The sequence below is a fragment of the Hirundo rustica genome, chromosome 2 (assembly GCF_015227805.2).
Source record: "Hirundo rustica isolate bHirRus1 chromosome 2, bHirRus1.pri.v3, whole genome shotgun sequence".
NCBI lineage: Eukaryota > Metazoa > Chordata > Aves > Passeriformes > Hirundinidae > Hirundo > Hirundo rustica.
Window position 1 is genome coordinate 45,558,563 of NC_053451.1, and position 14,228 is coordinate 45,572,790.

Below are 14,228 nucleotides of genomic sequence, written 5' to 3' on the forward strand. Positions count from 1 at the left end.
AGGGACTGCCGGAGCGTCCTCTCCCTCGTGCAAGGCTCCGCATCGTGCTCAGTCCTTGAGCTCTGCTCAAGAGCACTTTTGCAAACGCAGGAGACCCCCTGTCCCTTTACTGATTCACACAGCCCTTTTCGAAGGGCAAACCCACAATAACACCAATTCTGGGCATCATTAGAAGAAATAGAAACCCTCTCTCCGCTCGCCGAGTCTCTCCCGACAGTTTTAAATAACTTCATTTTGGGGTGCGGGGGGGGGGTGGTGCGGGGAGGGGTTGGGGGCAAAGAGAACACACACTTCGCACCGCACCCCTATGTCCCCCCACACCACCTCCTGCTCGCTTCTCCCACGCCTCCACGGCGCTCTTACAAACTGGGGCCGAGCGAGGAGCCACGGTCGGCCCGCGGGGCGTCCCGGGCGGCGGCAGGGCCCCGGCCCCGGCAGCGGCATCCCCGTCATTGCCCCCGGCATGGCTGGGGCAGAGCGGGAGGGCTGCGTGCTGCCGGGGTGGGGGGGCCGGAGAGGAGAAGGCGAAAACCGCGGCGTGGGCAGCGACGACCCCCGCCACCCGCCCCAGCTCCCGAACTTCCCTCGCCCCGCCGGAGCCGAGTTTGAACCCCGCTCGGGACAGCGGCAGCCCGGTTACCTGCGGCAGAGCGGGCCGGGGCCGGGCTGCGGAGCGGTGCGGGGCGGGCTCGCCTCCGCCTCCCCTGCGGCGGGGCCGGGCCCCGGGCCGAGCTCGGGCTGGGCGGGCAGGGCTCTGCCCGCCCCGCTCCCCCCGCCAATGTCAGGGGGGACTCGGGCTATGCGGGCATCTCCCGAGGAGCCCGCTTCCCGCAGCGGGCGGGCGCGGTATATTTAGCATCGCGTCGCTTTATTCCTCCCCCAAAGTTTCGCCCACTTATTTATTTATTTGCCGGCGAGCGCCGCGCTGCCGCAGAGCAGCAAGAGCCGCTCCGCGCCGTGCCGAGCGCTGGAAGCGGCTCGGTATTGCAGCAGGTAGGGCTGAGCGCTAGGACCTCGGAGAATCCTTCCAGCAGCAATCAGGACTACCTTAAACCCAGCCCAATGCCTCTTCCTGCGCCACTCTGCGTGCTGGATGGAGATCCACAGTCAAGAGCTGCAGCTCAGTGCTGGAGTACAACATTTCACAGGGAGCCCTGCAGAAGCAACACCTGTTTCGAGCCAGCCAAGAAAGACACAAGCACTTGTATGTTGCTGCTTTGCTTGTGGATCGTCAATAATCCTAAACCAGTGGACATCTGCTGAACCTCCTGAGATTTCTGGATAATAGATTTGGACGTCAAAAGTTTTTTTTTTCCTTTTTCTTTTTTCCTTTTTTTTTTTTTTTTCGGATTTATCTCAGCCAACAACGTGAGATTTCCCCCCTCCCCCTTTGCAGGATTCATGCTGATGTATGCAGTCTGTTATAGAGTAAAAACAGCGCATGCCTTTCTGGAGTCAGAATCCATAAATCCTGACGTAGCCTGTGCATCTTAGAAAAAAAAAAAAAATCCCTATAACGCCTAGGTATTTAAGTTGCTATGGTCATTCTTATCTTAAACCAAATGGAGAAACTACGGATTTTTTTCTTTATTACAGTTGGATGGGCTGAAGACCGTATTGCTTGCTAAGAGCTGGGGATATATGCATTTATATAGATATACACATCTATATGTTTATAAATATGTCAGTGTGTGAGTATAAAGTGGTGGTTTCTTAGACTAACTGGTTTGACCTTGAACCTGTACCAGTCAAAACAGAATATTACTTTTATTTATGCATTTAATGGATTGAAGAAAGAACATTTTCTCTGTAACTGCGCTAGGGAGGGGAGAGGAGTGGAATATACCTAATCTTATATCTCCTGGGTTTGGCACCATCATTATTGTTTATTCTCATTCTCTAAAAGCAGAATCTTCTGATGGCTCCCTTAGGTGAAGTTGGGAACTATTTCGGTGTGCAGGATGCAGTACCCTTTGGGAATGTGCCCGTTTTGCCGGTGGATAGTCCGGTTTTGTTAAGTGACCACCTGGGTCAGTCTGAGGCAGGTGGGCTACCCAGGGGGCCTGCGGTCACGGACTTGGACCATTTAAAGGGGATCCTCAGGCGGAGGCAGCTATACTGCAGGACTGGATTTCATTTAGAAATCTTCCCCAATGGTACTATCCAGGGAACCAGGCAAGACCACAGCAGATTTGGTAGGTATTATCCTTAACCCTTTAGTGGTCATGTGATGGAATAATGGGGCAGAACTGCGGGCGGGGGGACGGTGGGGGGTGCGAGGCGGGCGGGAAGGGGGGTTTGTGTCTATGGCTGATCCGCCGAGGGGAAAAATGAATGTTTTTCCGGGGGTGCAGATGTACACGAGCGGCACCACCGCGCCGGAGCGGGAGCCCTCGCCGAAGTCGCCGGGTGTTCGGAAGCGATGTTTGTGATCCCCAAGTTCTCCTTGGGAGCGGACGCGTACTGGGAGGTGGTGGTGGCGGTCGTGGAATTTTTGCTCGGGACGTTTCTGCTGAATGATTTGATTTCGCGAGTTTAAAGGGGTTTTAATCATTAACCACCACAATTTAAAATTCACCGAGTTTCCTGGAGGGAGTGGCTCTCGTCCTATACGCAAATTGACGAGGGCTTTTCTTTCGTTTTCTCTGCCGATTACCTGCCCTAGTAACTGCCCGAATTGCACACCCTGTCTCGTTCGCTGCTCGGCGAGGATTTACCGGCGGCGCACGCCGGCCCGCAGCCGGGCTCCGCGCCCGCCCCAACCCGCGGCCGTGCCGGTGACAGGCGCCCCGGGAAAGAGGGAGCGCAGGTGGGGTCCGGAGCCAGCCGGGAATCCTGCGCCAAAACCTGCCTTTCTCGAGCTGTGCGGCGTGTCAGGCTGGCAGCGAATTTGAAGAGAGCCTTCCCTGGGTTTCCTTTCCAGGGGACGCTATTTGTGACTCAGCAGCGAGGGCTGGAGGGCTGCTGGCCCCTGCCGCTCCGGAGAGCCTGTGCATGCACACACGCACACATGCACATGCACACGCGAGTCCAGTGGGCCTGGAGCTCCTCGGCTGCCAGGCAATCTGTTAAAGGCCAGGCAGACTGAATGTATGAAAGTGACTAAAACAGCCCGGCTGAGCTGAACCTTTGGTGGTTTCTTTTTTCTTTTTTTTTTTTTTTTTTTTAAGGAGGGGTGCGGAAAATATGCCAGGTTAGCTCGCCACGCTCCCAGCTGTTGGAAGGAGTTAACTTGTGAGTGAACCAACCTGACAGCACTTAAATTCGGTCGTAAAACCCAAGTCCTGTGTTGATTTTTTTCTCTCTTTGTATTTTAATGCCAGATGTTGAACGATCTCTAAGCTGTATTTTATTGCTTTGTGAAGCTATTTAGATAATGCCGGTGTTGCAGGAGATGATCTCCAAAGGGCTCATAAGGGAAGCGGGGAGGGAGGGACAGGGGAGGAGAGGACTGAGGCTCTCGCGTGGTCGCAGGTTCATCCTCCATCCCCCTCCATCCGCTGCTCCCTGACACTCTCACGCTGCTTACAGGCTCTTCCCTCCCACGCAGCCCGCCCGGGGTCTGCGGGGCTGGTTGCGGGGTGGGGGCGGCGTCGCGGCTCTCTCGGGGGTGCAACCTCCACTCTCGACGGCGAGAAAAAGTGCGGAAAGTGTTTAAGGCAGACGCGCAGTGAGGGGAACGGGGCGGGAGGGGAGGTGTGTGGGGCGTGTTGCAGCTAGGCGTTTTCCTTGGCACGGGCAGACGCCGCGCGTAGCTGCCGAGCCACCGCCGCAGGTTGGCGTGGCCCGCTGCGGTGCGGGCGCGGGGCGGCGGGGGAGGCGCGGAGCGGGCCCGCAGCAGGTGTAGGGCGCTGCGCGCACCGGCAGCCGGGGCGGCGGGGGGCCGGCGGCCCGCGGGGCCCCGCCGCCCCCGGAGGAGGGCCGCCAGCTGTTCCCTTCGCGAGGCGGCGGCCACCACGTTATTCGTGGCGTCTATTTTTAAAAATGGCTTTCCAGCCGCAGTTGTAGGAAGCTGACAATTCCGAGGGGCAGTTCTTCCACCCCTTGCAGCGCCTTAGCTTTAAATAGATTGATTTTTTTTTTTTTTTTCTGTGTCCTTGTCGGTTTCATCTCCCTCTTCCCCCCACCAGGACGCGTCTCGGTGATAACTCTTCTCCCCACGCAGCGCGCCGGTGATGCCCCTGCTCGCTCCGGGGTTGGGAAGACCGGGCAGGGCAAACCCGTGGGATGCCTTGGGGCTCCCGGCTTCTTTGAGGGAAGGAAGGGGCTCTCGGTACTTTTCTATCGGTGCCGTGACATTGCCGTCGTGTTTGCCGGAAGGTCACGGAATAGCTGATGCTGTTCGAGTTTTGGTGATTGTAAAGTCTTCTGATGATCCTGAGGAGGTCTGCGTCCCAACTCGGGAGCTGCCCTGCGGAGAGCGGGCTCACATGGTCTCCTGCGAGCGTGTGCGGGAAACCTGCGTGCGCGTGTGTGGATGCGGGAGTACGCGTCAGAAGGAAGTTTTTCTCCTGGAATAAGGAGGACAAAGAGAAAACCCCGGGGGCTGCGCGTAAACTCCTTTCTGGGCTCTGCCCTGTGGGAATCCCCCTCCCCGCGCACACACCTCTGGAGAGACATCAGATAAGAGTAATTCTTTTGTGATGCTATGTTGGATGTGCGCCTATTGCGTACGATAAACCGAGCCATATTGTGTGTCTATACTCGCCCGGTTCTGGGAGCCCTGGCATTTCGCAATTCCTGCAGCAAGATGTCCATCTCCAAAAGAAAAGCTCCCCGGGAGAAGCCGGCCGGGTCCCCCCCGTAATATGATCTCAGGTGATCAAAGCCTTATCTCTCCCGGGTCACAAAAGAAATTTTTTTTTGATGCAGTCTCCTTTAGTGTAGGGCATTGGCTAGACAGTAGAGTCATTGTAAATTCAGGAACTCTGTAACAGCGGAGAGGCGTGTCTCTGTGCGTCAGCACAAGTACTGCATGCACAGCATTAAAAAAATAGGAGCATGCAGGAAAAGGAAAAAAAAAAAAAAAAAGCTTGTCAGCAGGTGACCTCCGCTCCCAGGGACCTGCTGCTACAAGGAACCGCTGCGTTCATCATCTGCGGGAGCCGCGCAGCCGCCCCCCCTCCCGCCTCCCCGGCCCGCCCTGCCCTGCCCTGCCCGCTCCGGCGCTGGGCTGGCGGGGCGGGCTCAGCGCCGGGAGGGCGCGGGGGCGGCTCCGGACGGGGACGGGGGTCCCTGGGGCTGCCCACCCCTCCGCTGCTGGATGCGGGTGGGCGGGCCGGCCCCCGCCCCGTGCTGTCTCTGGGGAGGGCCGGCAGGCCGGGGCGGGGCGGGGGAAGGCGATGCATGCGGGGAAGGCTCTGGCCCCCGGGACCGGGAATCGTGGGCCAGGTTTTCGGGGGAGGGAAAGGCGCCGAGCGGGCCCGACAGTCTCCTCCGCTATCGAGCGTTGCAAAGGGAAGGGGATGAGGGGGGCGGGCAAGGGCGCCGCGAAAGCCTGAAACTGAAGCGGGGCCCCGCTGCCTGGGGGTGCTGCGTCTGTCTGCGCTCCCGTCTTTTAATTGGCATCGTGTGGGGGAGCGGGCGGGGCGGTGACAGCTGCGACAGGCGGGACGCATCCCGGCGGAGGGCTCAGCCCCGCGCCGCTCCGCGCAGCCCCGCACCGCGGCCGCGGGCGGGCGGGAGGCAGAGAGGGAGGCGCCGGGGGAGGGGGGTGCCGGGGAAGCCCCTTCCCTCGCCCCATCACTGGGCTGACCTCCCGGCGCCTTCTTAGCCACGAAGGCTTCCCTGGCCCCGCTGCTCTCCGCGGCAGCCCGTTCAGAGGACAGTCCGGAGGGTCCCCCACCGGCCCCCCTGCGCTCCCTTTCCTCTGGAAGCCGTACAAAGAGGTGGCTGGCAGAGATACTTGTTCACCGTCTTCGTTGTCATAGATGGTCTGTTGCAGTGCTAAGGGGAAGCTAAAATGCTCCAATCCGTTGATACAAAGCCAACGTGTAGCCAGAGGAAAAAATGGGCAAAGGGCAAACCAGCAACAACAAAAAACTGTACGGCTGCAGAGGCGTTCATTGCCTAAAAGCCAAGGAAAATGCTTCTGTAGGCCTGCTCTTCACCAGAGCTAAGATAGATGAAAATTGAAATTTCACTTTTGTGAACAACATGCCTCCTTTCACCTGAGAGTGTGCCAGGAGAGCAGGACCAGCATTTATGCCAGGCTGGTGTCCTGTACCATTCAGCATGGTCTGAGTTGGATCGTGTAGAAGGTGGTCTGTGATGTGGACATAAATAGATTCCCTGAAACTTTCTATTCTTGTGAAGGAATGTGTCTTTGTATTGAAGTGGTTTCGTTAAAGAAAATACTCAGTGAGAAGAGATTCAGCACCCCATGTACTGAGTTATTTCCTCTCCACTTCCCTTCCACATCTTTAACTATAAATAGGGCCCTAGCTTTCAAATTTTGGAGTTGTCCTGATTTTCATTTGATACAGCCTCATTTTGAAGAGGATTACCTATTTTAATATCTAGTTCAGGCCCTAGGCACTATCTGTATATTATAGAAACTATACAGTGAAAATATGCACAGAACTGTGGGACAAACGCCATCCTTAAACTGACAAGGCTTCTGAAAGACTGTATGCTTGATCCCAGATAATCCCTTGAAGGACTTAATATGGCACATAAAACTTGCTGTGAGTAGGCTTTTGAGTATTGCAAGTGAGTAAGTCTCTATTCTGATCTCAGATATGTGGATGCTCTTTGCCAAGTACCCTAAATTAATTTTCTGCACTTACGATAGGATGTGACAGTGCCTTTTTTGTTCTTTTGATGCATGAAGCAGCATGCATACAAATATTTGAAATAATGACAGCAATTAAAGACTACATTTGGACTGATATGAAAAATGCCAGACTCACTAACTTAGCTGTAGTAGGGTCTAATACACACTTAGCATAAGATTTAACATCAGTTAAAATTTCTTGGTAACGTGTATCAAGTAATATGATATTTTAGTAAAAGCTTTAGAGAAAAAAACCTTACTAAGAAACTGAAAGTATTGCATGCCCAGATATAATGGGAATCTTAAAATTGTTTCAATGGATCAATTGTATCTGAGATACTACATATACCAGATAAACACCGTGCTGCCACTTTATATTACTTAAATAATTACATAATTGCAAAATATGTCCTCCCAGTATTTTTTTATTTGTACATATATAGAGAATAATTTAAAATGCTCAGGCCTTCAAAAAAGGTTATCAAAACAACAATACTGCAGTGTTGTAGTGCTGAATAATATATAAGCTAATGATCAATACTCCCTTACAGGGAATACTTTTCATCTTTACATTAGCTTGGCTATAAATTTTCCCTATTGGCTTCGACTTGTGCTATGTTAGATCTATGTGATTCATGCCTGCTATTGATTAGTGCACAACTATTTTGTGGGAGATGCCAAATTAATTGTTAAAAAAAGCCATGAAAGTGCTTTTTTATTGGCCACATGAGGCTCAACACACACTATACTGTTATTTCATTATTTCATGATTTCCAAAAACTTTAAAAAATAGTTATGCAGTGCGCTTAGACATGAAAAATCACCTAATATACTGAAAATGCTACTCTGTGCAGGACACACTTTATTTTGTGACTCAGAAAGTAATGTAACACAGCAGCATGGTTCTGAATGTTGCTGGATAACTTCCCGTGAGATCATTACAGTCTTAGATGAGCACTCCCAAATAGGAAGAAATTTCCATTTTTAACACAAGATTTCTAGGCTTATGCCAGGTTTGGCCAGCAGCATCCTCATTGAAGAGGTAAGCAATTTGCAGGGAAGTCTGCCAGAAAAACCCCAGACTCTCAGAACCAGATGAGCCAATGCTTGATAGAGATACCTCTTGTACTGTGCACATGGATGCTGAACCTTGGAGATCTGCAGAAGCAATGCTTCTCTGCAAAGTATTCTTATTTCTAAGTGAATAAATGTCTGTGTAAGCTTGTGCATGGGAAAACTAAATCATGTACACACTATTACACTTAGGTGTAGGATGTTTTAATGTCTGAATTTTATATGAGTAAATAATAACACATCAGAGAGAATGGTTACTATCTAAACAGAAATGCATGACACTGGACTATACTAAGGATTTTCATTTCTCAAGCCTCTGGAAGATCATACTGTGAGTAAATCTTTGCCTGTATTCCTGATTCATTGATGCCTGAAAGGAGATCGTTTGGTTCCATGTGCAACATTGCTTTATTTCACAATTCTAATTAAAATGTATTTTTTCAGAATTTATTTTGCAAGACAAGTTTCTATGGTTCCTCATTTCTACTAATTTTGGCAATCTAAAAACTTTTTTTTTTTTTTTCTCTAAATGTATTATCTGTTGTGCAAATTGGTTTAACTGAGCTTAAATATGTGTTTAGGAATGATTAAGAGATTGAGAGCAATCTTTTAATTTGATACATTAATGCTGTCTGCAATCCATCATTCTAACAAGGACCCAAACTACTTGAAATAATATATGTTAATTTTGTCCTCATCTTCTTCCAAACAACTCAGAAAATGGGAAAAACCCCCTTGAAAATAGCCGTTTGGCACTCAGGGATAAGTAATATTTGGAAAAAAAATCTTTCAATGGAAACAATATGTACATTGTTTGTTTTTTCCTTCATTTCACAGGTATACTGGAATTTATCAGTATAGCAGTGGGCTTGGTCAGCATCCGAGGAGTCGACAGTGGACTTTACCTTGGAATGAATGAGAAAGGGGAACTGTACGGCTCGGTGAGTTCCTGCTAGCCTTGGGCAGTTACGATTCTTGCATCCTGTGGGGGAAATGCTGGCTCCTACAAGCCCCCATTGCACCATGTGTGTGTGTTGTTTGAGCACTCTTTCTGCTCTGAATATCTTGCAATCTAATTCAAAACAAGACCCTGTGGGTGACATAATGAATGTGGGAGAGAGAGAAGGAATGAGAAGAAAATCAGGAATGAGTAATAATGCAGATGAATGGCAATTTAGATACAAACAATAGAGACTGAGGACCAGAGCTGGTCACTGAGGACTAAAGGGCGTACTATAAGATTTGTAAATGTCTCCTGTCAGTAGAAAGCTAAATTGAGACAAGGTGGATTCCTTTTGTGTGTAGGCAGAGAGTTTTCTAGGAATTGACAAAATAAGGTAGAGGGGGAGGGAAAGGGTGGCATATGTGGCTGAGAGAATGAGAAACAAGAGTGTGACAGAAGTTATAAAAAGTATAGGAATGAGGGCAAGAAGCTTGGTGGTCTTGTCCTGAAAGTTTTGCTGGTGCTCCCTGAGGGATGGCAGCAGTAGTGAGTAACGGGTGTGAGGGAGGAGTAAAACTTGGTATTTCAGATGTGGGAGTTTGCCAGCCTACCTGCAGCTGATGGGTGACTGTTCTTGGCAACATGGGCTGTCTTCCAGCAGAGCAGAGAGAGAGAGAGAGAGAGAGAGAGAGAGAGAGAATGTGTGTGTCCGTCCGTATGACGTGGCTCTTACCTGCGAGTATTTGAGGCATCTGATGCAAAACTGGCTTCATACCCTGGGTAGATCATGGGCAGGTTCATCTGAAATTTGGAGGATAACTCCCCATGGTAGAAGGCATCCTCTTCCGGCAGTAAAATATCAACCTCCAAAGCTTACAAGGACTAGAGAAGCAGTTGTATTTGAGGAAGAGGGTGGCAAGATTGAAGAATAAGGGAATATCTGAATCGAAGTGAAGCTGTGCTTTCACAAGGGTTCATTAGAACAGAGGAGAAGGTTTCAACGGTCCACTGACAGTGTAAATGTTGCAAAGAAACACTCAAGAAGAAGTTAAAGTGATAGAGAAGGGCTTTGACTGTTGCTGAAGGTCCCTGTGTCGCCGGGGAGTAGCAGTAACAGGGAAAAGATGGCAGTGAGAGTAGGAGAAAACAGGAGAAGATATTGGTGAGTGGACAGGTGAAAACAGAGGGGGTAGGAGGGAAATCCGGCTTCCATGCATATTATCCATGTAAGAGTGTAAGCAAGTGAAATTAGGAAAGTCCAGCAGAAGTGTTTCCACAAGGGTGTCCAGGTTCACTGATCTCTTTCTAGTAAAAATTTGTGTGAGAGAGATGAAGAGGATTATCTTCTGAGCAAAGAGCAAGCTAGGTGAGGAAGCTGGAGGATTCAGATAATGACAGTGTACGTGGGAGGCAGAAAAAAAGGTGGTAAAATGAGGGGTAAGGGGATGGAGAATGAGTGGACATGGGAGAAAGGGAGATGCAGAGATGGTGAGAGCCAGTGAGTGGGAAAGGCCAAAGAAAAGGGATTTAGCATAAATGTCAATATAGAGGAGGTAAAGCTTGGAAGGATGGAGAGGGAGTGAGAAAAGGAATGGATGCAATGACTGATGTAAACCAGTTGCCTGCGAGGAGTAAGTTGTCATAAGTCACAATCCTTGTGCAGCTGATGGATGAGATAAAGAACTTGCAAAGTACATGAGTATGTCAGGTTCAGTTAGGCAGCAAAAAGGCAGAACAACAACAGTAATATGAATCAGTAATGTTGATAATCATCAGTAAGAGTAGTTGTTTAAACATATAAACATAGTGAATCAGTTACTCTGCATTTCAGATATTCTGAGACAGGAAATGTGGTCATCGATAGAGCTTAAGTACATAGACTTGGGAAAGCAAATGTTACATCACTTTCCTGTGCAATTTATGTTTTGTATTTGCAATATGTTTGACTGTCGAAGTGAATTACACAAGACATTCTTTGCTGAAGAAATATGCACAAGAAATTCTTTGTAAATTAGTAGAGTTCATTGCATTTATAAAATAGTTGTTCCATGAACGGCGGTTCTAAAGGAGCCTGCTTTCCTAAGGAGCTGTGTCTCACAGTAGAAGACATGGGTCTCTCTGACATTCTGTCACTGCAGTAGCACGAATTCCTTAGCCTTTTGTGTTTCTTGTATGGAGAAAGAGACAGTATTAGCTATCCATACTCACCAGACTGTCAGTTTGCAGGGATTACGTTGCTCACCACTCCCAAGTGGGACGTGCAAATTATTTCGCTTCTTTACCCTGCCTCTGATCAGTTTCAAAACTGGTAGGAACTTAATTTTCTTGAAGACCTTTGCCTCCTGATTGAAACTGGTTGACAAGCTACAGAAGGAGAGAGAAGCAGGCAGATGGATGTACAGTATAATTGGATAACCTCTTTTTCCTAAGAAATGACACTAAAAATATGAAACCATTCATAATGGAGAACTAGCAATCTCTGAGGCTAGAATACAAAGTTCAGGTTAAAATCTGATGGATGATATGGCTTATTGTCAGCCTCCAGAGCCGAGACATACTAAAGAGGGATGGTAATTGAATTTCATTACTTCCAATGAAATATAACCTCTAATGGCTACTCAGTGTGATGATGCTTTAAAGCCTTGTCAACACTAGCAATCCTAGTGCCTATATTTCAGCAACTGTCAGCTCTCTTAGGAACACTGAGATAAGCAGGCCTCAAAGCAGATTTTTGTGTAGAATTGGATGGACATTTTTAAGTGACAGTGTTTTGGTTTTGGTCAAAAAATGGAATTACTTGAAAGTGAAGTCCTCTGACGGGAATATGTGTTGCAGCTTGAACCAGACGCAAGGCACAATCCAGCACAGAATTACCTCTCTGGCAAAGTAGATCAGGTAAAATGGGATAAGTTTTGAGACTGATACGTGGTAGACTGTGAAAAACTTTGATCAATTTTTTCACCTGCATTAACCAGAGCAATCTCTTTAGCTGAACAGTTCTGTAGCTCCTGTAAGTTGTCCTTGTATTGCTGTGCGATGTATCTCCCTGTCTTGGTTTCTTCTATAAGGGCTGTGATTAGGAAGATAACTCCCCAGATGGTAGGGAGCTCTGTCATGGAGCAAGTACACTTATGAGACTGTGGCTGTGTTTCCTAGGATGGGAAACCCACACACAACTGAGTAGCAGCCTAAGAAATACTTGGTCTTGCTCTACAACAGTGTTGTGGGTCTACATAGGTGCTTAGATTCACAGCTTGTGAGGCATTCAGTACTTGACACTATTGGAATAGATGCCCTGTGCCTAACACTGTCATATTTATATTCTAATTACTGCATGAAAAATACATTAGGCATGAACCAAATCCATGATCTAAAAGGCTTCTATCCTTCTATCTTTGTGTTTGCAATATTTGACACAGGTAGATTTTTCCCAGCATAATTGTGGTGCCACTGGAGGTGGGACATAAGGCAAAGCAGAGCAGCCAGGGTGGGTGATCACTGCCAGTTTTCATGAAAGACAACAGTAAAGGCAGTTTCAGCATATCTTGATCTGGACGTGTTCCTCTTGGCCTTCTCAAAGCTCTGCTTTCCTCATAGATTAGCTGCCTGACAAACTCTTCCCACCTCCCCACTCACAGGGGGCAGTTCCTGCTGCATCTTCTGGTCAGAAAAGAGCACAGTGCCTCCTCTCATGCTCTTTCAGGCAGGTGTGTAACATAATGTGGCTGTTCTCAAATTCCTTCTCATGCCATGGATTTAGCCAGGGGAAGCTGAAAATACACGCACACGGTGCTGCAGAGAAACCAGTGGTGGCTACCTAACAATGACTTGGAGACTGGTTAGTGACAGCAGCTTTCCCTCCTGTCTCATCTGTCTGTCCCTGCTTTCCCTTTCCCTTGCCTTTCCCTGGCAGCCTGCAGCTATGACTCATCATGTTTCACAGCAGCCACTGTGCTTGTCACTGGAAAGGAGGAAAAATGCAAACTGCAGATAGGACCCGATGGGTATTAAGACAAGACATGAAGACCTTTTCCTTCCCAAGTGCCAAACAGCTCTTGCCAACACGACTGGCAAGAACATTAGCAAATGTGTCTTAGCTGTGTTCTTCAGGGTCATGCCATGGAGGGAGGTCTTTCTGATCAGTGCCACAACCTTCATGCTTTTGTAGGCTGACCCCATTGTCATGCTGCCCTTGGGAATATTAACAGCTGCCACCCATGAGGCGGGCTGTGATTCGTTCCCACACCCTGGGGTGCTCATCATTCCCACTGCAGGCTGTCCTCTGAGGGAGTTCCGTGCTACCTCAAGCACAGACCAAGCTGGAACATGGAACACCCTTGCCCCAGCTGCCAGGGTTCTCCCAGGCTTTTCTGCAGTAGAGAGCTGTGCCTCACTGGTCTCCCACAGACATGCACCTGCTCCATTCCTCTTCTCAGACTGGATATAAAGTAAAAGATTTTTAGTGGTGGGTGTGGTGGGGCACAGGAACAGGTTGCCAAGAGATGCTGTAGATGCCCCATTGCTAAAAACGTTCAAAGTCAGGTTGGACGGGCCCTGAGCAACCCGATGTAGTTGAAGATACGCATTTCAGGGGGTTGGACTAAATGAGATTTGCAGGTCCTTTTCAATCCAAACCATTCTGTGAAATGCTGGAGCCTCCACTGCTCCTTGTGCCCTTGGCATGTGGCAAAAAACGGCTCAGGTTGGGTCCTCAGGAGGAATACTGGTAGCTGGAAGACCTGGAGCAGCTACCAGGAAAGCTGTGCAGGTGGGGAGAGGAAGGCAGGAGTGGAAATGGTGGAGTTGTTGAGGAAGGGGGAAAGAGTGCTTGGAAGGAGAGCTCAGGGGAGCACGCAGAGAGAAGCTTGATTTGCTCACAGAGCAGCTGGGACAGAGCTGAAGAGGCCAGATCAGGAGCCAGGGAGGGAACCTCTGGGTTGCAGACTTACAGGGTGTGTGCTGCAAGGTGAGGTGTAGGAACGCTTTTAACAGGGTCATAAATTGCTGTCCTTCAAAAAGTGAACTGAAAGCTTGGTCTGGGAGACTAAACTTGCCTTTTGCTCCTAAAACACTGGGGAGAGGGAGGAGGAGGAGGAGGAGGGGAGAGAGAGAGTGCTGTCCTTGACGAAACATGTTTTCCCAGTAAGCATGCAGGGAGGTGATGATATGACTCTTTATTGTCCTAGCAGGGCTGCACCTGCAGTGTTTTATGCTTTTGTTTGGGTCCCCACAATCCTGGAAGGGCTATGAAGCTACAACGACTGGTGAACAGAAGTTTTTCTGACAAAAAGGGGACAATTTGTCATAGTTTACTGAAAATTGCTTGGTGTAGGCAAGGATTTATTTGGCTGCATTCTAAAAATATCTTCTATGTTCCTGTGCAAATAAAGGAAGGGAATTGTTCAGCCCTTCAAATGGTAGGTCAAGGTGCACGGA

At 49.2% G+C, this 14,228-nt stretch overlaps 1 protein-coding gene across 2 annotated transcripts in view; it reads left to right on the plus strand.

Moving 5' to 3' along the window:
• The first annotated feature begins 927 nt into the window (after positions 1-927).
• Positions 928-14,228, plus strand: part of FGF9 (fibroblast growth factor 9) — a 28,022-nt gene continuing 14,721 nt past the window's right edge. The window contains exons 1-3 of one of the 2 annotated variants that reach the window (XM_058419270.1): positions 1,073-1,691; positions 1,932-2,195; positions 8,687-8,790. In XM_058419270.1, coding sequence (XP_058275253.1) covers positions 1,670-1,691; positions 1,932-2,195; positions 8,687-8,790 — 390 coding nt within the window. In that variant the 5' untranslated portion in view covers positions 1,073-1,669. Of the gene's footprint in view, positions 2,196-8,686; positions 8,791-14,228 lie in introns of both variants that reach the window. The other variant, XM_040056789.2, reaches the window with a different exon arrangement.